The sequence below is a fragment of the Hyperolius riggenbachi genome, chromosome 4 (assembly GCF_040937935.1).
Source record: "Hyperolius riggenbachi isolate aHypRig1 chromosome 4, aHypRig1.pri, whole genome shotgun sequence".
NCBI lineage: Eukaryota > Metazoa > Chordata > Amphibia > Anura > Hyperoliidae > Hyperolius > Hyperolius riggenbachi.
In genome coordinates, this window is record NC_090649.1 from 234,996,703 (window position 1) to 235,021,198 (window position 24,496).

Here is a 24,496-nt window from a genome sequence, read left to right on the forward strand (position 1 = left end):
CTTTAATGCAAAATGGATGTTTTAAAATGTAATGTTTTTGCAATAAATAGTCCTCACATGCATGTGTGCCACCAGGATAGTACGCACATGCATGCACTTTTTTTAACTCCTCAATGGAGGGGCTTAAAGTGGTTAAGGGATACTAAGGGCTTGATTCACAAAAGCGTGATAACTCAGTTATCACGCCTAAAAACTCAGTTATCATGCCTAAAAGCTTTGAACGTGCAAATTAGGTTGCTAAGTAATTTGCACCCTAGTTTGCACGTGCAAACTACTTAGCACCCTAGTTTGCACATGCAAAGCTTTTATCACCCTTTTGTGAATCAAGGCCTAAGTGTGTTTTCCTCATGACCACTCGATTAGCTACAAATTGCAGAACAAATGCCTGCATGCTAGCATATGTGCTTGAAGAGATAGTGAGGCCATAATTCCCTATTCCCTTTAAATGGAGCTTCTATTTAAAGGCACATGATGTTTCCCCTTTATTTACTCCTTTAATATATTTGATTTACAGTGTATGGCATAGACTTTGCTGCTAGTAATTTATCTTATTGAAAGTTTAGCCCTCCTCACTGTGGACTTCTCCTCTGCTTTGCAACTCTGATTCTGCCCCTGCATTTTTATTTTTCACAAAGAAGATCATCCATTTCAGAAAATATTTGCTCTTCAGAGCTGGAACACATCTGCTTAATGACAAATGATTTTGACAAGCAGGAAGTCGCAACCAGCATTTATCCTGTGCACCCATGTATGCACAAACATCAGGATCAGGAAACTCCCTGACCTAGAAGCAATAGTGGAACACACTGTGATAAACCTATTATTTACTTCAAGAAATGGACTGTCTTTTTAAAGTTGGTTCAAATTAAAACCTAGATCCTCCAATAAGGTCTGCTACATTAACTAATAACATATGCAATATATTATAGGTATATCAGTAATAAAACAAAAAAACTCATCCAATATCGTACTTGAGGATACTAATCTTGGAAAGGCCATCTCTGATTGGCAAGTGTTGTCTTGATTTTTGAAAATAGATACTAGTGGTTAAATCAGTGCAAAACGCATTTCTATGCATTTATCATGTGTTTTTTTTATGTGTTCCTATACTTCACATTGAAACGCAAAATGCATCATAATCGCACAGACATGCGTTTGAGTTTTGTTTTTTTTTTATCGGAAAGCAGCAGTGGAAAAGGCCACCCAAGATTCTTATTTTCAACAGGCTGCACTTACTGTAAGAATCAGCAAACTCATGCGTTTTGCATTTTTGGCAAAAACAGAGCTAGTGGAAAAGGGCTCTAAATCACTAGATGTCAACAATGCAGCCAAAGTAGCCTATAAATGGCAGTAAGTATATATTAGTGGTAAGTGTTTATCTGGGCTCACATTATCCAACATACAAAAAATAAGTGTAAGGATGTCTAATGCTAAAAGTTATAAAGTACCTCAATACACTAAATGTATATGATATGTAAACATCACGGACCTCACATAGGCCTGGCTACTAGTGTCAAAGGAAGGGATCTTTGATATCTGTTTGTCTTTTGTAAACAGCATTTTGTATTAACAGTAAGGGATGTGAAAGCAACATTTGAAATCTTTGTTTATGAGAAAAAAACCCTCAAAAAAGACACCAAATTGCTTTATTTCTATAGCCTCTTGTTCAGAAATGGATGACTAAACGTGGTTGTAAATTTATTTCAGAATAGGCAGTTTGTGTATTAAATGACCAGTGCTGCTTGGTTTCCTATTAGCCCTTGTATTGACTGTGGTTATTGACTGTTGTATTGTGTTGACTGTAGTTATTGGGAATGAGCCCCAGCCATATTATGTCTAAGTCACTTCATCTGGAATGCCCTTATTCATGAAAACGAATAAAATTGTTAAAATATTTCATTTAACCCCTTCTGTACCAGCAGTCTCTGGTCTCTTAAGGACGCCAATGTCCCGTTGCTGTAGCCCCCGTGCTCTGTTGTCCCTATGACAGCCGAGCTCCCTGAGTCGGTCAGGAGCCGAATTCATTGGCTCCTGACCCAGTCGTCAATGTGATTGGCTCACAGTTATCATGGGGCAAGGAGCTAATGAAATCTGCTCCTGACTGGCGCTGAGAGCTCTGCCGCCATGCTGACAGCAGAGCACGGGGGGTTCAGCGGCGAGAGAGTGGCGCAATTGCTGGAAAATGTGACGAGGGGAGGATTGAAATCCACGCCCTGGCAGAGAGAACAGTTGACAAACAGGGCGTAGATTTCAGCGGTTAAGAAACCCTTGCCAACAACAACAGCTAAACAGTTAATCAAGCAAGATAAAACTATTTTAATACATACAGTGGTGTGAAAAACTATTTGCCCCCTTCCTGATTTCTTATTCTTTTGCATGTTTGTCACACTTAAATGTTTCTGCTCATCAAAAACCGTTAACTATTAGTCAAAGATAACATAATTGAACACAAAATGCAGTTTTAAATGATGGTTTTTATTATTTAGTGAGAAAAAAAACTCAAAATCTACATGGCCCTGTGTGAAAAAGTGATTGCCCTCCTTGTTAAAAAATAACTTAACTGTGGTTTATCACACCTGAGTTCAATTTCTGTAGTCACCCCCAGGCCTGATTACTGCCACACCTATTTCAATCAAGAAATCACTTAAATAGGAGCTATCTGACACAGAGAAGTAGACCAAAAGCACCTCAAAAGCTAGACATCATGCCAAGATCCAAAGAAATTCAGGAACAAATGAGAACAAAAGTACTGTAATTGAGATCTATCAGTCTGGTAAAGGTTATAAAGTCATTTCTAAAGCTTTGGGACGCCAGCGAACCACAGTGAGAGCCATTACCCACAAATGGCAAAAACATGGAACAGTGATGAACCTTCCCAGGAGTGGGCGGCCGGCCAAAATTACCCCAAGAGCGCAGATAAAACTCATCCGAGAGGCCACAAAAGACACCAAGACAACATCTAAAGAACTGCAGGCCTCACTTGCCTCAATTAAGGTCAGTGTTCACGACTCCACCATAAGAAAGAGACTGGGCAAAAACGGCCTGCATCGCAGATATCCAAGGCGCAAACCACTTTTAAGCAAAAAGAACATTAAGGCTCGTCTTAATTTTGCTAAAAAAAACATCTCAATGATTGCCAAGACTTTTGGGAAAATACCTTGTGGACCGACGAGACAAAAGTTGAACTTTTTGGAAGGTGCGTGTCCCGTTACATCTGGCGTAGAAGTAACACAGCATTTTAGCAAAAGAACATCATACCAACAGTAAAATATGGTGGTGGTAGTGTGATGGTCTGGGGTTGTTTTGCTGCTTCAGGACCTGGAAGGCTTGCTGTGATAGATGGAACCATGAATTCTACTGTCTACCAAAAAATCCTGAAGGAGAATGTCCGGCCATCTGTTCGTCAACTCAAGCTGAAGCGATCTTGGGTGCTGCAGCAGGACAATGACCCAAAACACACCAGCAAATCCACCTCTGAATGGCTGAAGAAAAACAAAATGAAGACTTTGGAGTGGCTTAGTCAAAGTCCTGACCTGAATCCTATTGAGATGTTGTGGCATGACCTTAAAAAGGTGGTTCATGCTAGAAAACCCTCAAATAAAGCTGAATTACAACAATTCTGCAAAGATGAGTGGGCCAAAATTCCTCCAGAGCGCTGTAAAAGACTCGTTGCAAGTTATCGCAAACGCTTGATTGCAAGGGTGGCCCAACCAGTTATTAGGTTCAGGGGGCAATTTCTTTTTCACACAGGGCCATGTAGGTTTTGAGTTTTTTTCTCTCACTAAATAATAAAAACCATCATTTAAAACTGCATTTTGTGTTCAATTATGTTATCTCTGACTAATAGTTAATGGTTTTTGATGAGCAGAAACATTTACGTGTGACAAACATGCAAAAGAATAAGAAATCAGGAAGGGGGCGAATAGTTTTTCACACCACTGTATATGGCATTAAATATTAAGAAAATTAATACAAACTTTTTTGTTGTCAAATAAAGGCAGTGAATGCACTGAAAAGTGCATACCCTGTACACAAAATATATGTGAGGATAACTCTCAGACTGTTAGAAAAGACACAATCAATATGTTATGCATTAGGTCAAAGTTTCAACTTTATTCTCAAAAGCTGTAAACCCTGACTGAGGTTCTAAACATTTTCCACTCTATCTAAAGGTTGTAGGTGCAGTAAGGATTTGATGCCCTCTTCATTCCCTTTGACTTGCAGTTATGCTGATTATTTGACTTAATTACTTTGAGTCACGTGTCTAAAGAAGCATGCAGCTTGGTGGAATGAATGCACATTATTATTACTGTATATTTCTATGGTACTGGTATCTCCCACAGCACTTTTATAGTGTCATGTCACTAACTTCCCCTAAGAAGAACTCACAATCGTATCCCTACGATTCTCATAGCCTTATGTCACTAACATAGGCTGAAGCCAGCTTTGGGGTGGAAGCAGTTAAAGGACCAGTATCATGAAAAATGTTAAGATTTAAAATACATGTGTACACATGTAAGGGTTACCTTTCTCCCGCATTAAAAAAACCCTACAAATTACTTTCCTCCTAGGTCGCTGTCACTTATAATAGGCATTAAAATGTAACAGAGCTGACAGGTTTCGCGCTAGTCCATCTCCTCATAGGGAATTATTAGTGTCTCTGGAATTCTTGACAACCCTGGAAGGGTTCTGTACAAAGAAGTCAGCCATCCTACTCATATGCGCAATCATTTAGTAGCTGAATTGGGCAACTGCCATTTAGTAAGTGCTTTTGGAAATAAAAAGTACCCTGAGAATCCCGCATGAGGAGATGGACTCGTCCAAAACAGATCAGATCAGTCAGATTTGCACTGCCTACTGTAACAATAGGAACATAGGAGATAAGTAATTTATAGAGCATTTTAAACTGGGAGAAATGTACTTCTTATAAGTACCGGTATGTGTTCACATGCATTTGAAATGTTACAATTTTTCGCAATAGTTATCCTTTGTTTGTGTATGTTTTTGGGATCTGGGAGGAAACCAGAGTACCCAGAGGAAACCCATGCAAACATGGGAAAACATTTTTGTTTTGCTTACCAAGAACTTGTCATAAAATAAGAAATCCTGTTTAAGAAAACAAACAAACAAAAAAAACAAAGTCATTGTATCTTAGTAAAATATATAATTGCTGCCCCAACATTATGTGCTAGGAAACATAATTGGCATTGAGCTTCAGGATGGGAGTGAAGAAAATGAAACCAGATTTGGGGTTTTAAGATTTGAATGTGGTTCAGAGGTACACAACATCAGGTGGTTCAGTTGACGATTACAGTGGTTACAGCTTCAACTAGTTAAAGTATGGGGATTAGTCTGTAAAGATGAAAGGTTCCACAGGAGATGGTGGGGTGTCCTGTGCCTGTGGAGAACAGCGACTGGCAGTCAGGATGTACAGGCACTTACTCCTTTTGGTGTCAATTTTAAAGCCTACTTGATCCAGGTGTATGAGAAAATATAGTAGCTAGACCATTAAAAGGATTGTCGGCCTTCATGGTTCTCTCATGTCATGCTTACACAAAAATGTAGTTAAAAACTGGTGTTATCAGGTTCTGCCTCAAACTTGATTAAAACTGAAACAGTTGGAGAGGTAGTGTATCTAACTAGTACAGATATGTATGGCGGCACAATACCATTTGCAATAGCATGATTTTAAGGTTTACTTTGTTGTCCCTCATTCAGCTTTTACCAGCTTCGAGCATCTATGAAAATCCCTCCCCGTGTTCCACACAAAATTGAAGCAAGCCTTCTCCGTGTCACAGGTATGTCAGTTTGTGTTGGTCTGCAGTCTTATGGGTCATTTATTGTGATAATTTAATAAATAGCCTTTGCATCACTATTCTTGTTTATGGAGATACTTCACATGGTAATTATATCTTACACAGCTTAGGGATTTTTGTATTTATTCCACAGGCAATCAGCAGGTGTCAAATTCTAAACAAGAGCCAGGCTATATCCAGTGTAAAATATCAGCTGTTTACTAAACACATATGCCAAATTTCATTCATACAAAAAGTACCTTCATTCACTCTTTCAAAGTCAGATGGTAAGCTGGAGCCAATTTATGAAGATTGTTTTTGGCGAAACAGCAAATTTTGCCCCCGGAGGACCTGGGGAAATTGGGGTGCTGCCATTGGCGCCCGTCGTAAATGACTGAAATACTGAAAAAAGCTAACGTATGCAAAACTCTCATCTGGTGCAAACAGCCCAGTGTCAGGCTGTCAAACCTAATGCACATTTTGCGTGTGTTGGTGTCCGAAATCCTGATTCTAAGGAAACTCAGCCTTCATATTGAAGCAGGAGGATTTGACTTGTGTATAAAATGTATAAGTTTGGGTTCATGAATATATATGTCTGGGTTCATGAATATATACAATCCATTAGGCTGACTTCATTTCATGAATATATAAAATATATCAGGCTGGGTTGATGAATGACCACACCTTACCTGGTTCAGTACCATCAATTTAATTAGAGCTGTGCCAAAAAATGTGCGAGGATCTCGGCCCTCGAGGACTGGAGTTGGACAACACTTTTCTAAACTACTGGGAGCAGCAATTTATCTGCAGCAGACCAAAAGCTCAATTTAGGCTTGGATGTTTTCATAAACCTGTATAAGCATTCAATGACAAAGCAATTTTCTATTGGTCTATAAATACCTGTAATACACGAGGAAGCTGCGGCGAACAGCACCGCCGCCGCAGCTGCCTCCATGCGGCCGTCCGTCCAGCGTCCAGGACGCCGAGGACGGAACCTTCTCTCGTGCAGGGGGTCGCCTTAGCGCGCAGGCGCGTGCACAGACGGGACCTTTATGCGGGGAGGAAGCCCGTCAGCTGACCTGCTGGTCGGCTAACGTAAGAGGAGTCCCACGGCGCCCAGGATTGGCTGATTCAGGAGGGGCGTGCCAGTGGGCTCTCCTCTGCTTCTTAAGCCTTCGGGCTTCATTCACACACTGTTTGTTGTCGTGAATACTTGCGTGTTAGCGCTTAGACTTTAGACTAGATCCCAGGTCTTGATGCTAAGGATTTCACACCTAGTCTAGGATATTACTGTATTGTTACTGTTTATTTGTTAGACTAGTTCTGAGGTGTTGATGCCAAGGACTTCACACCTAGACTAGGATATTGCTTATTATATAGATCTCCTGTGTATGACTATTGGCTATTTTTCTGACTCTGATCCTGCCTTCGGATCCTGTACTTTTGCCTATACATACCTTCCTGTTGCTGAACCTCTGCCTGATTACCGTTTACTCTCCTGCCTCACGATTCTGTACCGATACTGACCTCTCTGTTGCCGAAACTTGCCTGTCAGACTACTCTACTCATCAGTGGGCCCTCGCCACTGGTGAGGTGCTAGCTTCACCAGCGCCTTTGGTGAAGTTATTATTTAGTGCAAGTCCTGGTTGTGTCTCCTAGGCTGCAGTACAGTCTGACTCACCCGCTCCTAGGGTGATCACTCGGCTGCAGTACAGTCTGACTCACCTGTTCCCAGGCTATCACTAGTGCAGTGCTGCTTGTGTCTCACTCGGCTGCAGTACATCCTGAATCACCCGCTCCACGGGAGATTCAGCCTCTTCGGTATTATTGTCTCCAGCTTGCTGGAGCTTGTACTCTAGTGCACGCTCTGTGTACTGATAGTACCTCACAGGCCCTCTGGTGAGGTCTCATTAACTATTAAAGTTACGGTTGCACCAAATCACTACACACTCAGCTCCTTGTCTGCTATACTGGTATTATTGGTGATTCTGCAGATCACCACATAATCAGACATCTGAGCTACGACACAAGACCGTTACAATACCTGAAATAATGAACGTGAAATAAATCACTTTTAGGCCTCTTTCCCACTAAGAAGTTGCGTTAGATGCGACATTAAGGTCGCATAACGTGCCCCTAACGCAACGCATGGTGGTGTTGAAGTTGGACGTCAGATTGAGCCGCGTTATGCGGCTCTTAATGCGTCCGTGATGCATACTTTTTGACGCATGCGTATCACGTGGTCTCGCCAGCCAATCGCCCTCACAAAGCGGCCGCTCCAGCAAGTAAACACTGCACGTCACACAGTGCAGTGAATATTAATTAGCCATGTGGCTAGCCGCAATAGCGGACTCGCCCCTCTTCCTCCAACATTACTGAGCATGTGCAAACAGTTTAACGTGGCTTAGCCGTGTATAACGTACTGCATGCAGTACATTCACTTAACGTGCAGCGTTACAATGTAACGCAACGTGGGCACTGTGAACAGCCCATTGATTTTTCAATACTGTGTGTTGGGCTGCGTTACAGGCTGCTCTATCGTGCGCCTGTGACGTCCCACTGTGAAAGCAGCCTAAAGTATGTGATCAATTCACTAAGCAATTCTTGCACCATAGACTGCCACTGCTGTTCTGTAGCCTTCTCTTAATCAGTCTGTGCCCTGCATTCTTAGGCCCCGTTCACATCTAAGAATTGCAAATTGCCAGCGTTTTGCGGGAGTGATTTTCCCGCGATTACGCGGAAAAATCACTGGACACGGCAGCGGTTTTGGAGCGATTGCTATTAGCGGTGCTATGCATGCTAATCGCGAACCGCCAGCAAACCGCTGCATGTAACACGTTTTGTGGTTAACGCTAACCACAAACGCGGCAGTGAGAACACTGCCCACTGCCATGTGTTACATGTTGTAGCGTTTTTTAAAAACCGCTAGCGGTTTGCCTTGAGAGGAAATTGCACGATTCCCGCTCAAGTGAGTACGGGCCCTTAAACCACTTGAGGAACAGAGGTTTACACCCCCTAGTGACCAGGCCATTTTTTGCAATTCAGTATTGCGCAGCTTTAACAGTTTATTGCTCAGTCATACAACTTGGCACCCAACAGAATGTTACTGCTGCGATCCTATAGATATAGATTATCAGGTTTTTTTTTTTTTAAACCCTGTTCCTTTGATTCCCCCCTCCCTCCCCAAATTGACACTAGGCTGTGATACACTAGCTATACATAGGCATCAGCCTATGTATGGGATTTGATTATGAGTCGTTGCTAGGGACAGTTAAGTGACAGGTCTGCCCCCTGTACAGTGCTGCACTAGATCGCAGCGTTGGACACGTAAATATTTGGCTTTTTTTATTATTATTTAAGCCTGCCAGCTCTGATCGTGGCTGGCAGGCTGTTAGTGGCGGCCTCCTGTGTCTCCCTGCAGGGAACGGGTGCGAGCCTTCATTCCCTGCTAATCTCGCGAGGATAGCGATGACGCCAATCGGGGTTAGGCGGTCTTGTGCCTGCCATGCTCCCACCGCCCATCGGCGTGAGGCGGTCGGGAGGTGGTTAAAGGGAACATTAGTAATCTGAGCATCTGTGTAATGCACAGGTTCTTACAGCTAAAAATCTAGTTTTAACTGTCAGATCACATGGCCAGAAGCATTTAAGTTGACAAGTTAATAGCAGATTGTACGGGAGGAGCTGCTGCTGTATAGCTCCCTCTGGCTATTCAGACTTAAAGGGAATCTGAAGTGAAAATAAACTTATGAGATAATGATTTCAGAATCAGAATCAGAATCAGAATCTTTTTATTTCGCCAAGCACGACTGGGCCGTGCCCGGAATTGGGTTTGGCAAGTACAGGGCTAGGTGAGAACAATCAGGACATAACGATACATATATGTAAGCAGACAGACAATATAAAGGGTACAGTTACAGCGTTGAACACATTTGAACACGTATATATGAAGTGTGCAGCCATGTCAGGCAGGGTGCTACTAGATACCACTTGTCGTGGTAGGATGAGGAGGGATCTAAGAGTTCAGATAATTCACGGCTGAGGGGAAGAAACTGTTCCTGTGTCTAGTGGTCCTGGTGTAGATGGATCGGAATCTCCGGCCTAGGGGGAGCTTACTAAAGAAGCGGAAACCTGGGTGGGACGGGTCATTAGCGATTTTTTGAGCTCTGGAGCGCAGTCTAGAGTTGAAGATCTGGGCGAGAGAGGGGAGTGGTTTCCCGATGATTCTCTCCGCTGATCTGATGACCCTCTGCAGTTTGTGTCTGTCGCTGGCGGAGGATCCAGCATACCAGACCAGGATGGAGGAGCAAAGGACAGATTCAATTGTGGCAGTGTAGAAGCTCGTCAGAAGCTCGCGGGCCATACCGAACTTCTTTAGTTGGCGTAGGAAAAATAGCCTCTGCTGGGCTTTTTTCTGGGTTGAGGTAGTGTTGGCTTTCCACGTCAGGTCCTTAGAGATTGTCGTGCCAAGGAGGCGTGCACAGGGGACGTTCTCAACTACCGTGCCGTCAATGCTGATCGGGGGTGGGGTGGTGGCGCGTTTCCTAAAATCTACAATCATCTCAACTGTTTTTGTAGTGTTCAGGACCAGCCCGTTCTCCCTACACCAGTAGCAAATTCTATCAATCTGGTGGCGATACTCTTGCTCATCATTTCCAGAGATGAGGCCAACGATGGTGGTGTCGTCAGCGAACTTGAGGACTTTGACGGAGTCTGCGGTGGACCTGCAATTGTTAGTGTATAGGGAGAATAGGAACGGCGACAGTACGCAACCTTGGGGGGCCCCTGTATTGGTGGTCCTTGGTTGGGAGATGATAGTGTCCAGCTTGACGGCCTGGGATCTATTACTTAGGAAGTCCGTGATCCAGAGGCGGAGGGTGGGGTGGACTCCGAGGGCAGCAAGATTTTCTTGAAGTATTAGGGGGCTGATGGTGTTAAACGCCGAGCTAAAGTCGAGTAGAAGGATCCTGGCGTATGAGTCAGGTCTGTCCAGGTGTTCATTTACAAGCTCCAGGCAGATATTTATGGCGTCGTCAGTAGACCGGTTTGCTCTATATGCAAACTGAAACGGGTCCAGCAGGGATTCGGTCGATTGCTTGAGGAAAGGCAAAACCAAGCTTTCAAAGGCTTTCATGATGACCGAGGTGAGAGCCACCGGCCTGAAATTGTTGAGGTCTGAGACGCCCTGTTTTTTGGGGACCGGGATGATTGTGGACCTCTTGAAGCAAGCAGGGACCCTGCCTTCCTGGATGGACTTGGTGAAGATGGATGAGAGAATGGGAGCAAGCTGCTGTGCGCAGGTTTTCAGACAGGCTGGTGACACTCCATCTGGGCCTGAGGCTTTCCTTGCATTAATCCCTGACAGGTGTTTCCTGACGACATCCTCATGCACCTCAAGGGGGGGTGGGCTTGGATGTGGGGGTTCTAAGTCAGAGGAGGTGGCCGGAGGCTCTGGGGACCTTGCTGGATTCTCAAATCTGCAATAGAACTCGCTGAGGTTCTCAGCGAGCTCGGTGCTGGGAGTTGCATGCTGCGGAGGGGGCTTGTAGTTCGTGGCAGCCTTGAGCCCCTTCCAGACAGTTCGTGTGTCTCTTGAGGAGAGGTTCTGTTCCAGTTTTACCGCGTAGTTCTTTTTGGCGGCCCTCAGTTCCTTGTTTAGGGTGTTTTTTGCCCTCCTATACTCCTCCTGGTTGCCAGACTTGAACGCCAGTTCCTTGCTTCTGCGCAGATGCCTAAGTTTATTAGAGAACCAGGGTTTGTCATTCGGGTAGTGTTTGCGGATTTTTGTTGGTACACACTGCTCCTCGCAAAAGCTGATGTACGAGGATACAACGTCTGCCCACTCATCTAAGTTTGGTGTTTCCAGAGCCTTCCAGTTCGTGCAGTCGAAGCAGGCTTGAAGTTGTTGTTTAGCCTCCTCCGACCAGACTTTGCTGGATCTTAGGACTGGTTTTGCAGTTTCCAGGCGTCTCCTGTAGGTGGGTATCAGGTGAATGATGCAGTGGTCCGATGAGCCAAGTGCAGCTCGCGGGGTTGCCTTGTAGGCATCTTTCAGGACCGTATAGCAGTGGTCCAGAGTATTGGCGTTCCTGGTGGGGCAGGTGATGTGCTGGTGGTAGCGCGGAAGTTCATGGCGTAGGTTGGCCTTGTTGAAGTCCCCTAAGATAATGAATAGCGAGTCCGGAAGGGACGACTCCCACTGCGTGATGGTGTCGCTGAGCATGCTCAGGGCCGTTTTGACATCAGCGTCAGGAGGAATGTACACCCCAACAAAGACGTAGGAGGAAAATTCTCTGGGTGAGTATACGGGTCTGCAGTTAACCAGAAGGAGTTCCAGATCAGGGGAGCATCTCTTGGCCAGAACAGAGGTGTTGGGGCACCAGGCAGAGCTGATGTAGAAGCAGATGCCACCCCCTTTTCTTTTCCCCGAGAGCGCGCTGTCGCGGTCTGCCCGGATGATGCTGAAGCCATGGAGATGGAGGGCACTATCGGGGATGTTGTCGTGCAGCCATGATTCTGTGAAGCAGAGGACTGGGGTGTTGCTGCGTAGTTCCCTCTTGTTGCTGAGGAGTCGCAGTTCGTCCAACTTGTTTGGGAGAGAGCAGACATTTGCCAGGAGGACAGCGGGGATGGCTGATCGCAGTCCTTTCCTTCTCAGTCTCGCATGGGCTCCGGCACGACAGCCTCTCCGTCGCTGACCCCAGCGGGGCCCTGACCCAGGGGCAGTGATTTTTTGGACGTGGCTCCAGACAGAGTCAAACAGGAGTCTGTCCTCTGGGTGCAGGGCTGCGCTAGGCTCCCATTTTAGGAGCTGTGATCTGGTGTAGGTGGTGCGTGTGAGTTGAGGGGGCATGGGAGGCATGGGTGTAGAGTCGACTCGCGGTCGCTGCGGTCCCATTCGATACTTGTTCAGCCAGTAGTCGTGCGCCACGGTCCCTCCTGTGAGCCGCACAAAAACATCCGACCCTTGTGTGATGTTGTACGAACCATTCACACGAGCAATGCAATATAGTCCGTCACACGGCAGTGCAATACAGTCCATCACAAATGCAGTGCAATACAGTCCCTCTCTGGTGCAGTGCAATACGGTAAAGCACTAGTGCAGTGCAAATACGGTCCGTCACTAGTGCGGTGTAATCCGGTCCATCCCTGGTGTGGTGCAATGCGGACCATCCCCAGTGCGGTGTAATACGGTCCCTCCCCAGTGCGGTGCAATACGGTCCGTCACCAGTGCAGTGTAATACAGTCCATCACCAGTGCAGTGCAATACAGTCCATCACCAGTGCACCAGTGCGATACAGTCAATCACCAGTGCAGTGCAATACAGTCCATCACCAGTGCAGTGCAATACAGTCCATCCCCAGTGCAGTGCAATACAATACAGGTCATCACATGAGCAGTGCAGTGCAATACAGTCCCTCAAGTGCGCAGTGCCATATGGGCCATCATGTGTGGAGTGCAATACAGCCTAACCTAGTGGCAGAGCAATCAAAACAGTCCCATTAAGTCCCTTCATCACATGGGATTTGGGTGACGCAGCAGAGCTCTCACCTGGTGGTTGGCTCACCTGGTGGATGGCTGCAGCGTCCTGGCCGCAGTGGTGGGGTGGCTGGAGCGGAGACTCCCTGCCTAAAGAGGAGGCCAGGGGATGTGTACTGCAGCGGTGCAGCCCGACCAGGCACGTCGGCTGTGGTGGAGCAGAGAGGTTCAGCTAGCAGCGGACCACCTTACTTCTGCGGCCCGTGCAGAGTCCACAGCCGGTGGTAGAGGCAGGTCGCCTGGCGGTAATTGCAAAGGGAGCAGCGCGGCAGGAGGCCGTGCTGCCCCGGAGGTGTCGGCTGCTCAGCCGTGCTGGTCCTGGCGGAGTTCCGCGTCCACCTTACCACTACGGCCGCGTGCAGAGGCCACAGCCGGTGGTAGAGGCAGGTCGCCCGGCGGAGTTGCAGAGCGAGCAGGCGGGAAGGAGGCGGCCCCGGAGGTGTCGGCTGCTCAGCTGACGCTGGTCTTGGCGGAGTTTCGTGCGGCAGGAAAGGCAGTGGCATCCAGCGCGTATCTGCACAGATGGTGACGGCAGAGGCAGGGTGAGCCGATGGAAAGGGGGTCACCGGTGCGGGCAGACGGGCGGCTGGGTGGTCGGGTTGCTGGGACCACGTGGAGCTGGGCCGGTGGTCGGGTGACTGGGGCCGCGTGGGGCCGGCTGACGAGCCTCCTCCAACAGCAAGGTTCACAGCCGAGCTCACGGAAGGACTAGGTGGAAGAAATAGAGGAAAAAAGACGGAAAAGGAGCAAAAATATATTTATATGTGTAGTACGGCTAAGAACTAAAATACTAGTAGCACAGATATTACTCATATTGTTTCCAGTAGTCTATGCAAAAGGGCTTCTCTGAGCTCTCTGACTTTAGTTTATTGATTAATTTATTGTATTTATAAAGTGTCGGCATATTAAGCAGCGCTGGACATTCGGTTTAGGTTAAAGACAATATTTAGGATGACATACAGCAATATGACAATACAGGAATACAAGAAAAAAACAGATCACACAGCACTGTATGAGTACAAGGTAATGCTTATGGTGGCCATACACAGTACAATAAAAACGTTCGATTATCCCGTTTTTTTCGATCTAAATGATCGAATCGAATGAAAGTTAAAAAAAAAAAAAATGTTTTCGATCAAGAAATTCGAACGATTATCCCGTTTTTTCGAGAAAAATCAGATCGGGCATGCTGGAAAAATCTTTATATTCAATCTAACGAAATAATCTAACTAAATGATCTAATCGAAAAAAAAAATGAAAAATTGTACCATGTATGGCCACCCTTAGTCAGTCACTGGATGGGAGCATGGAGATAAGGCAAGTTAGGTTCACTCAAATGCATAGCATAAATGCACAGTAATGGAGGTTAGTTAGAGAGCAATGCTATTTTCTGAAGCACGTATCTCAACCTGTCCCTCATTGTTTTCTATTTGTTTAAGGTTTTTTTCTGCCAGGAAGTTTTTAAAGGGTCATTAGCTCTGCTCCGTTTCATCATTTAAAATAAAGAGCGGATTTTGTAAACTGAATGATGCGATGTTATAGAAAAACAGCTATATAACTGAAAATAAAACTGAGACTTTGCTATTAATGTTCTATAAATTGTCCATAACTACACATGCAATTCATTATATCATAATGAATTCAGTGTCACTTTAAAGGGAACCTGAGATGAGAGTGATATGGAGTCTGACGTATTTATTTCCTTTTAAAATACCAGTTACCTGTGAATATCCTCTTTGGTTGCTGTAGTGACTGAATCGCACACCTGAAACAAGCATGTGGCTCATCCAGTCAGACTGTACTCAGAAATCTCTAATCAGCATGCCTTTTCAGGGTCTATGGTTAAAAGCATGAGAGGCAAAGGATCAGCAGGACTGTCAGGCAACTGGTATGATAAGTAAATATGTCGGCCTCCGTATCACTCTAACCTCAGGTTCCCTTTAAGCCTTTAACCATTTAAGGACCATGGACTTAAAACCCCCTAGTGGCCAGGCCATTTTTTTTTAAAGAAATTAGGCCATTGCAGCTTTAACCCTTTCCACTCAGAGATTTTTCCTAAAGGGAGTCGTTTCTGCTCGGATTTTTTTTTTTTTACAGAGATGCCTCTTACTCTCTCTCCCATTTTAACATGGAACATAACATAGTAACATATTTGGACAGTTTGGCATCTTCTATTGACTGGTAGCAGAGAAGAAAGCCAAGGTATGGTAATTTTTACAGCAATTTCCTGGGTGTAATCCTGACTTGCATGAGCAAGTTTCGCAAGAATAGGTGGTTTTATGCCTGCCACCTGGTGTCTTCATGTCACTACACACGATGCAATCTTTGGTATTTCGATTGGGAATTAGAGCAATGAAATACTGGCTCCTATTTAGACGCTCCTACACGTCCATTGCATAGGATGCCATTGCTCTTCTATGCAACTTTGCAAGAAATCTGCAATGGAATCTGCAGAAAGGAATCTGCAAGAAGGAATCAGCAAGGAATCAGTAAGGCTACTTACACACCAGGACGTTGCGTTTAGGGGACGTTATAGGGCTCATAACGTGCCCCTAACGCAACGCCTGGTGGTGTTGGAGCAGGACGCTACCAAGAGCCGGGTTACAAGCAGCTCTTGGTGCGCCTGCTCTGTCGGAGGCACTGTGGAGAAAACGTGAGCAGAGCTCTCCGCATCACGTGGTCAATCCGCGGCCGCTCCAGGATGTAAACACTGCAAGTGCAGTGAATAATAAGTAGCCATGTGCCTGGCTACGTAGCGGCCTCTTCCCGCCTCCTCTCCGCCCATAAAATGAAAAGAAAAACCTACTGAGCATGTGCAAACAGTCTAACGCGGCTTAGCCGCGTGTAAAGTACTGCATGCAGTACGTTATGTAGACATGCTGCGTTACAATGTAACGCAACTTGGGCACTGTGAACAGCCCATTGATTTTTCATTGCTGTGCGTTGGGGTGCGTTACAGGCTGCTCTAACGTGCGCCTGTAACGTCCCACTGTGTAAGCAGCCTAAGGAATAAGCAAGGAATCTGCAATGAATCAGCAAGGAAAATGCAAGGAAAATTCAATGCATTGGTCACTTCCTGGTAGCGCTGATCGCGCACTTCCAGTTTGGGGCAGGGGGGTACCACCTGTGTGGGCATGTACTATACAAGGGGAGAGAGATATCGGACATTGCCCCCTACAGATGTGCCTGCAAACCGCTGCTGAAATTGTCCCGCATACGAGTGCAACGGGAAATTTTGCGATGTCGCGCTGTGCGGGACATACGAGTGGAAAGGGTTAAGGGCTCTCTGCAGGGCCGTACAACTCGGCACACAAATTATTACCCCCCCCCCCTTCTGCCCACCAGCAGAGCTTTCTGTTGGTGGGCTGTGATCGCTCCCCCAATGTTTATTTTTTATTTTTTTACAAATATTTGTTTCATTTAACAATTTCCCTATTTTTTTTTTTTAAACCCTCCCTCACCCCGCTAGCCAATCAGCGCGATCGTTTGTTATAGGCTTTAGCTATGACAGCGGATCGCTTCTTTGCCGCCCAGGGGGACAGCCGTGTCACACGGCTGTCCCCAGTACATCGCTGCTGTAGATCGCAGCACTGTACAGTGTCCAACAGTCTGCTAGTGGTGATCACCGCTAGGAGACTGATGGCGGAGCAGAGCTCCGTTATTCAAGCAGAGACGCGTGCACATTGGCGCACGATCTCCTGCAAAACCCAGCCCCAGGACTTCACGCCAGATAGCGTGGAGAGGTCCTGGGGCTTCCGCCGCGTTCATGCCAATTGGCATGGAGCTGTCAGCAAGGGGTTAAACAGCCAGAGGAAGCTATACAGCAGCAGTTCTTCCCGCACAATCTATTAACTTGTCAGCTTAAATGCTCCTGGCCATGTGATCTGACAGTTTAAACTAGATTTTCAGGTGTAGAACCCTTGTATTACACAAATGCTCAGATTACTAATGTAGTTTTATGCTTTGAGATTTGCATGCATGTCTATTTAAATTACTCCATGTACTAGAAATAATTTATAATGTATTATATAAATTTTATATCACCTTTATGAACTGCACTTGCTTTTTCTTGAGTCTTTTCAGTCCTGCTGACAGCAAGAGATAGCCCAATCATTATTGTGTGTGGTAACTGAATAAACATAAAGGGGAGCAGGAGATGTCAGCAAGACAGTTAAGCTGGCCATACACTGGCCCGATTTGCGCCCGTTTCGACAGCAGATTCGATCACTTGGATCGAATCTGCTGTCAATCGTTCACGCTACACGCCGAATTTCGATCCATTTCGTCTGATCCCGTCAATCGTGCCGTGCGGAAAATAACCGTCGATCGCCCGCGGGTAAAGAGCGCATCGCTAGCGGCGTTCAAGTGCCTGACGACCGACGCAATAGAGCCCGCATACATTACCTGCTCCGCCAGCGCGACTCCAGTCTCCCGGTCACCGCTGCTCTGTCTGCGCTCTGGTCTCCAGGTCCGGCATGCCTCACTTCTTCTAGCCCGGCAGGAAGTTTAAACAGTAGAGCGCCCTCTACTGTTTAAACTTCCTGCCTGGCTAGAAGAAGTGAGGCATGCCGGACCTGGAGACCAGAGCGCAGACAGAGCAGCGGTGACCGGGAGACTATAGTCGCGCCGGCGGAGCAGGTAATGTATGCGGGCGGGCGGGGGCAGCAGCACCACCACAACAGATTGTGAACCGATTTCAGCCTGAAACCGTTCACAATCTGTTTGCTGTAAAGGTAGCCATACGATCCCTCTCTGATCAGATTCGATCAGATAGGGATCTATCTGTTGGTCGAATCTGATGGAAAATCGACCAGTGTATGGCCACCTTTAAGGTGGCCATACACTTATAGATTTGCAGCAGATTCGACCATCAGATAGATTCCTGTTAGTTGCCTGTCAAATCCAATCTGACAGGAATCTATCTGATGTGTGCTACACACTAGGAACAGATTTCCAATAGATTTCAGAATGAAATCTATTGGAAATTGATCTAAATGCATTATTGGACCATTATGCTGGGCATACACGGTCAGATAATTCTTATTAATCGAGCTGCTGATGGCTCAATTGATAAGATCCAACCTGTCCGACACCCCGCCGGATCGATACTGCGCTCGATACTGGCGGGGAGAACAATGGGAAGAAACAAGCGGCTGATTAGCAGTGCCCGCGTGGACGAGCGGGAATCGGACGAGCGGTGACGCGCTGGCTCGATACTGGCGCAAAAACTAACCGTGTATGCCCAGCATTAGATCCAATGCAACTCTGAGCCATTAATCTGCTGCCAGAAGCAGATCGACCTAGATTTTCTATCCTGTCAGATAGATCAAATTGATCGAAATCAGCCGCAAATCGATCGAATGTGGAATTTGATAGAATCGATGTCTGATCAATCGATTTCTATAGAATTGATCGAACAAATGATGACTGAAATCGACCAGTGTATGGGCCCCTTTACATTTCCAAGTTTAGATTTGTATCCATTAAAAAAAAATAAGAATATGGGATTCCAAGAAAGTCCTATTTAGGCTAAAGAAAAACCATAATAATTCATAAATAACAAATCCTTATTCATGAATCATTATTAAAAAATGTTTAGCTGCCCTTACTGCTAATCACATGGGCAGACATAAATTGTATCATATTATTCAGTAAATAAACAAGCATCATGTGTTGGGCTGATTTTATCTCATTGTGCTTTTTATGTAGATTTAGAACTTGCATAAAGGCCTAGTGCACACCGGAGCGTTTCCGCTGCGGTTTGCGATCTGCTTGCGGGTGCGGATCTGCTAGGGTAATGCATTTCAATGGGGTGGTGCACACCAGAGCGGGTGGCGTTTTGCAGAAACGCATACTCCCGGGCTGCAGCAGATTTTGGATTGCGGATGCGTTTCTGCCTCAATGTTAAGTATAGGAAAAACGCAAACCGCTCTGAAAAACGGCACTTCAGAGCGGTTTGCCAGGCGTTTTTTGTTACAGTAGCTGTTCAGTAACAGCTTTACTGTAACAATACATGAAATCTACTACACCAAAAACGCTACACAAAACCGCAAAACGCTAGCTGAAACGCTGCAGAAAAATAAGAAAAAGCGTTTCAAAATCTGCTAGCATTTTGCGGATCTGCTAGCGGTTTTTGGTGTGCACCAGGCCAAAGAGCAGATTGTTTTATATCTTTTATGTCCTATGTATGCCGAAACTGTGAGTATTCAGAAGGGCTCACAATCTGTCAATTGCTCGTATGAGAAAGGACGCTTCTGCTTAAAACCTGAGCTGATGATGCTTCAGGTTAAGAACCCGTTTCACTCAGCATGTCTAAGGGCATAAACTTTAATACAAAGCCTGCCTGAGTTAGAATAGTGGGATCCATAACAGCATGGAAGTGTGAACAGCCCTATAGAATTGTATAGGCAGTGACTTGTCATGCAGAGTTACTCTGCATTGCAACTGCCGTAGTGTTAGTATAATGACTCCCTTGTCTAATGGAAAACATCTTCAGCTGTTATTGCAGTTATGAGGTCACCTCAATGAATGTCACATAGTGTGTCAGTCGTTGTCACCTTGTAAAATGAAGGTGGGGAAGGTTTAGTTTAGTTCATTTGTCAAGACAGACAAGAAAGCAGGCAGGTTTAGTCAATTAATTGAAGCTTTAGATCTGTAGCAGTGGTATTGTCACTCTGGCTTGTAATCTGTTAATATTACAGTACTGATTGATGTTAACAAAAAGCCATTTCATAGCTTCCTTGTAGGATCCTTCAGGGCAGGGTTTGACCAGAAATAGCACAGCTGTCACTGCTTGGGATAACTGAGAGGGTTGTACACAGACATCCCACTGCCATCCACATGGAAAGTAACATAAGCCGCTGGCAAATGCATTCTCTGTGTTTTGACAAGTTGTAGTGAATTTCTGTTTAATTAGAGGGATTCAGTAGATTTATCAGTACATAGTCTAACCCACAACATTCTAATTTTAGCCACAGGAAAGCAGAAAAAAACAGCATTTTGTGTAGAACTATAAATCCCAGAAGTACTATGAACACTCATGACATATGAAAGCTAACATAATCAGATTTGATCATAACTAGGGATGAATGACTCTGGTTTTGTTCAGTACTTGAGGGAGCCTGGGGCACATATCTTGTGAAACATGAATGCTAAACCTACAGTAAACACTAGGCAGCTGCACTGACTACATTCTTTGGATGGCTAGCTCAACAAAGCGTGAAAATTCAGGAGGATGTCTACATGCTGTTCCATTATAAAACACTGTCCCATCACTTGCCTGGCTGCTTATGCATTTTGTTTAACATAATTCTAGGTTCTGTTTGAAATGTTAACTTAACAAATATCCATCTATTCACAAGATTTTCATGCAAAGACTAATTTTGTTTTGTTGTTTTTTCTATATTACCAATCCTACTTATACTTATACTCACTCCAACCTGAATTATCGCAAATTCTTTCTGTTTTAAGAAAGCAAACTCTTGTTCTACTTATACTTGTGTTCCTTTTTTTTTTTTTGTATTATACTTTTTACTATATGAGTTAACCACCTTGGTGGTAATGACAAGCTCAGCTTGTCCATTACTGCCGCGGTGGATTGCTCAACCCCTGGAGGGTCTTTGTGCACCAAATTTTCGGAGGGGGTGTAGCTAGCACTTGGCTACCTACATCACCCCTCCGATCGTCGCCGACCCGCTCTGATCCCCCTGATCACCGCTGCGCTGTTTTTGTTTACCCCCCCCACCGGAGCACATGCTGGTGCACCCTTTCCATAGCCTCCAGGGGTCGCTATGGTGGCGATCGGAACTGCGCATGATGTTGATGACGCCATGTCCGATCATTGCCATAGCAACGCCTGAAGCTATGGCGGAAGTCTCGGCCATCACAGGATCTCTGCCAGGTAAATATCGCCAGCAGAGAGGGGGACACAGTGCCGGGGGACTTGGGGAGAGAGTGTAGCTAGCCTAGTGCTAGCTACACTAAAAAATAACCTGTTTTTTTTTTTTTTTTTAAAGCCACCCATGGCCACAATAATTGTAACGCCGGAGTGGTTAATAAGCAAGTGCTAGTGTAACCCAAATATCCGTTAGCACTGGGCTCCGGGTGAGTGGAATCCACCAGACACTGACTCAGATGAAATTATCAAAGATTTATTTGTGACCTAACGGTGGTCACTATAGCTTCAATCAACCCGTAACACTTCAACAACAAAATACACCTCCCTTGCACATGACTGGTCAAAATACACAATCTTCTAGTCTTCACAGCCAATGCACCAGTAAATGCTGTGGAATAAAAAGGTTGTTACATACAAATTATATATGAAAGTTGAGCTACAAATGTCTTCTTGTACAATAATCAACCACTTTACAGTATGTTTACATCACAGTACCATTGAGTGGGGAATAGGCTGGGGAAGGGGATGGTCTACTGAGCAATTCTGTTCCTAAACAGTTCTCAGTCCCTTGCAACCAAGTCCAAGCTATTTTGCTAAGCAAAACCCGGGGGAACTCGTGACATTTTTCAAGATGGTACTTCACAGTTCGTTGGATGATCCCAAAAGGATGTTCACTTTGCTCAGAAGATATCTTAAACTCTTTACACTTGGTAATATCCCACCAAACCCACTTTACACTTCGCACCACCTGACTGGATAGGGCCTCCTTTACGAAACAAAATAAAATATAAATCAAATAATCAAAAAGGATTAGGAAAATAAAATAAAATATAAAGTTACCAATGCACCCAGCTATGCCACCCAAACCACTCTCCCACAATATAACTCTCTTTTAGTGCACTTTGACTTTTAGGCTGAATAAGCTCTAATTTAGAGTTGTTGCAAAACTTTTACTCCAAGTAAGTTAACTCTGTATCTTGATCAGATGTCCGTTCACTTCTTACTGTAGCACACTTTTATTATCACAAGACGCAATGCAACTCCTCCTCTTTTCACTTATCATCTTTTAAAGGGATCCAAGCAGCTCTTGGCTTGAAATGGCTGCAAGGGCTGCCATTGTTCAGAAGCTCAACCCCTGCTGTTTTTCAACTGCTATTATCCAGGCTAGGTGTGAAATTCTTCAACTGTAACTGATGTTTTCTGTTTGAAGTACAATGGGGGTTTGTTTGTGGTCAATTAAGTCTAAAGAGGTGATTTCTTATCTGTTTCCACTATTTCCTGCTCAGAGTACCTCAGGTCCTTTGCGGACGGACAAAGTGGCTAATTTAACCCTTAGATGTAAAAAAATGAGGTAAAATTAAAGTTTTTTTTAATAATAAACCACATTTTTAGAATGCATTTTTAATTTGCTATAGAGCTGCCCTGGGTGTTAAAAATGATGCTTCACTTTAATACTGACAAGTTCTCTTTACTCTCAAGGCCTTAGTTATCTCCTCTTTCTTTAGGACCGTGTACTTGGGTAATATGCAGAAATCACACTTTGGTTCACTTCTTGTATCAAACTCTTAGTAGCACTTCAGAACATAGCACAGAAGAGCACATGAACTTTAAGGGCTCATTTCCACTATAGCGAATTCGCATGCGTTTTTCGCATGAAAATTCGCATAGCAATACAAGTGAATGGGACTATTTCCACTTGTCAGGATTCCTTTGCGTTTTTCTGTGCAGAAAAAATTCGCATGGCAGAGCCATCAGAATTCGCATACCGCATACCGCTATGCGAATCGCATACAATGTATTTAATAGGAAATTCGCATGAGGTTTGGGCATGCGAATTTTCATGTGAATTTTCATGCGAATTCGCATAGAAACAATGGAAAAGAACACCAGCACTGCCATGGTTAAATTCACATACATCGTCATCCATGCGAATTCGCATGAAAATTCGTATAGACCCGCATGCGAAATTTGCATCCGCATGCAAATTTTTACCGCGGCGATTCGCACCGCACAAGTGGAAATGCAGCCTGACTCTTGACTTGACAGGAACAATGTCTCTATAACAGGACTTACCGTATTTTTCGGACTATAAGACGCTCCGGACTATAAGACGCACCAAGGTTTAGAGGGCAAAAACCAGGAAAAAAAATAATATGCTAAACCTGGTGCGTCTATATTACAGGGGCGTTTTATAGACATTTCTTTTCCCCAAGCTGCCTCTGTCCAAGCTACAATAACCCCTGCTGTCCTCACTAGCTATAATACCCTATGCTAACCCCTGATGCCCCCACCAGTTACTACACTACATGAGTATCACTACACTACATTAAACTAACCCCTGCTCCCCTCCCCCAGTAACGCAACAATTAACTAACTCCTGCTTCCCCCACAAGTAACACTACAATACATTAAACCAACTCTTGCTTCTCCCATTAGCAAAAACTAACTAAACACTATACATCTTAAGGGTGGATGATCTCACCTATCCAGATGTCCATGTGGGAAACTGTGCTCTCTGTGTCCTCCTTCTCCAGCCGGTGAGGTGATCCTGATGAATTGTTCTTCTGGGTGCAGGCCACTCCGAGTCCACGGCAGGGCAGAAGCAGTGTGATCTTCGCATCTTCTCCCTTAATCCCTGGTACTTGCTGTGAAGAGAAGCCTCAGCGCGATCCTGGCATCTTGTTCTTCTTTAACCCCCAGTACAGTACTAGCGGTGGTGGGGGCAGTCTCTGTGTGATTTCTACATCTTCTCCCCTAACGACCGGCACTTGTATCAGGCAGGCAGCCTAAGTGCGATCCCGGCATCTGGTCCCTTAACTGCGGCGGTGGGGACATCTTCAGCATGATCCAGCGACATGACCCTTAACTGCCGTTACTTGCGGCGGTGGGGGCATCTTCAGCGTGATCCGGCGACATGTCCCTTAACCCCCGGCACTTTTTCACAGGCATCCTCAGCATGATCGCTGCATCTCCCCTTACTGGTACTGCGGTGGGCAGAACAGAGGGAATCCCAGCGCTAGCCGCAGCCACTGTCAGTCCCGATGCCGGTGTACTTCCTTTGTTTACCGGCGCCCCCTCATGACGTAAGACGCAATTACCGGAAGTATACCGGCATCGGGACTGACAGTGGCTGCGGCTAGAGCTGGGATTCCCTCTGTTCTGCCCACCGCAGTACCAGTAAGGGGAGATGCCGCGATCATGCTGAGGATGCCTGTGAAAAAGTGCCGGGGGTTAAGGGACATGTCGCCGGATCACGCTGAAGATGCCC

At 45.3% G+C, this 24,496-nt stretch overlaps 1 protein-coding gene across 3 annotated transcripts in view; it reads left to right on the plus strand.

Annotated features, from left to right (window-relative positions):
- FAM135A (family with sequence similarity 135 member A) overlaps positions 1-24,496 on the plus strand; it is a 180,272-nt gene that overhangs the window by 63,922 nt on the left and 91,854 nt on the right. For all 3 annotated transcript variants that reach the window (XM_068281457.1, XM_068281459.1, XM_068281458.1), the window contains exon 4: positions 5,719-5,798. In XM_068281457.1, the coding sequence (XP_068137558.1) occupies positions 5,719-5,798 (80 nt within the window). The remainder of the gene's footprint in view (positions 1-5,718; positions 5,799-24,496) is intronic.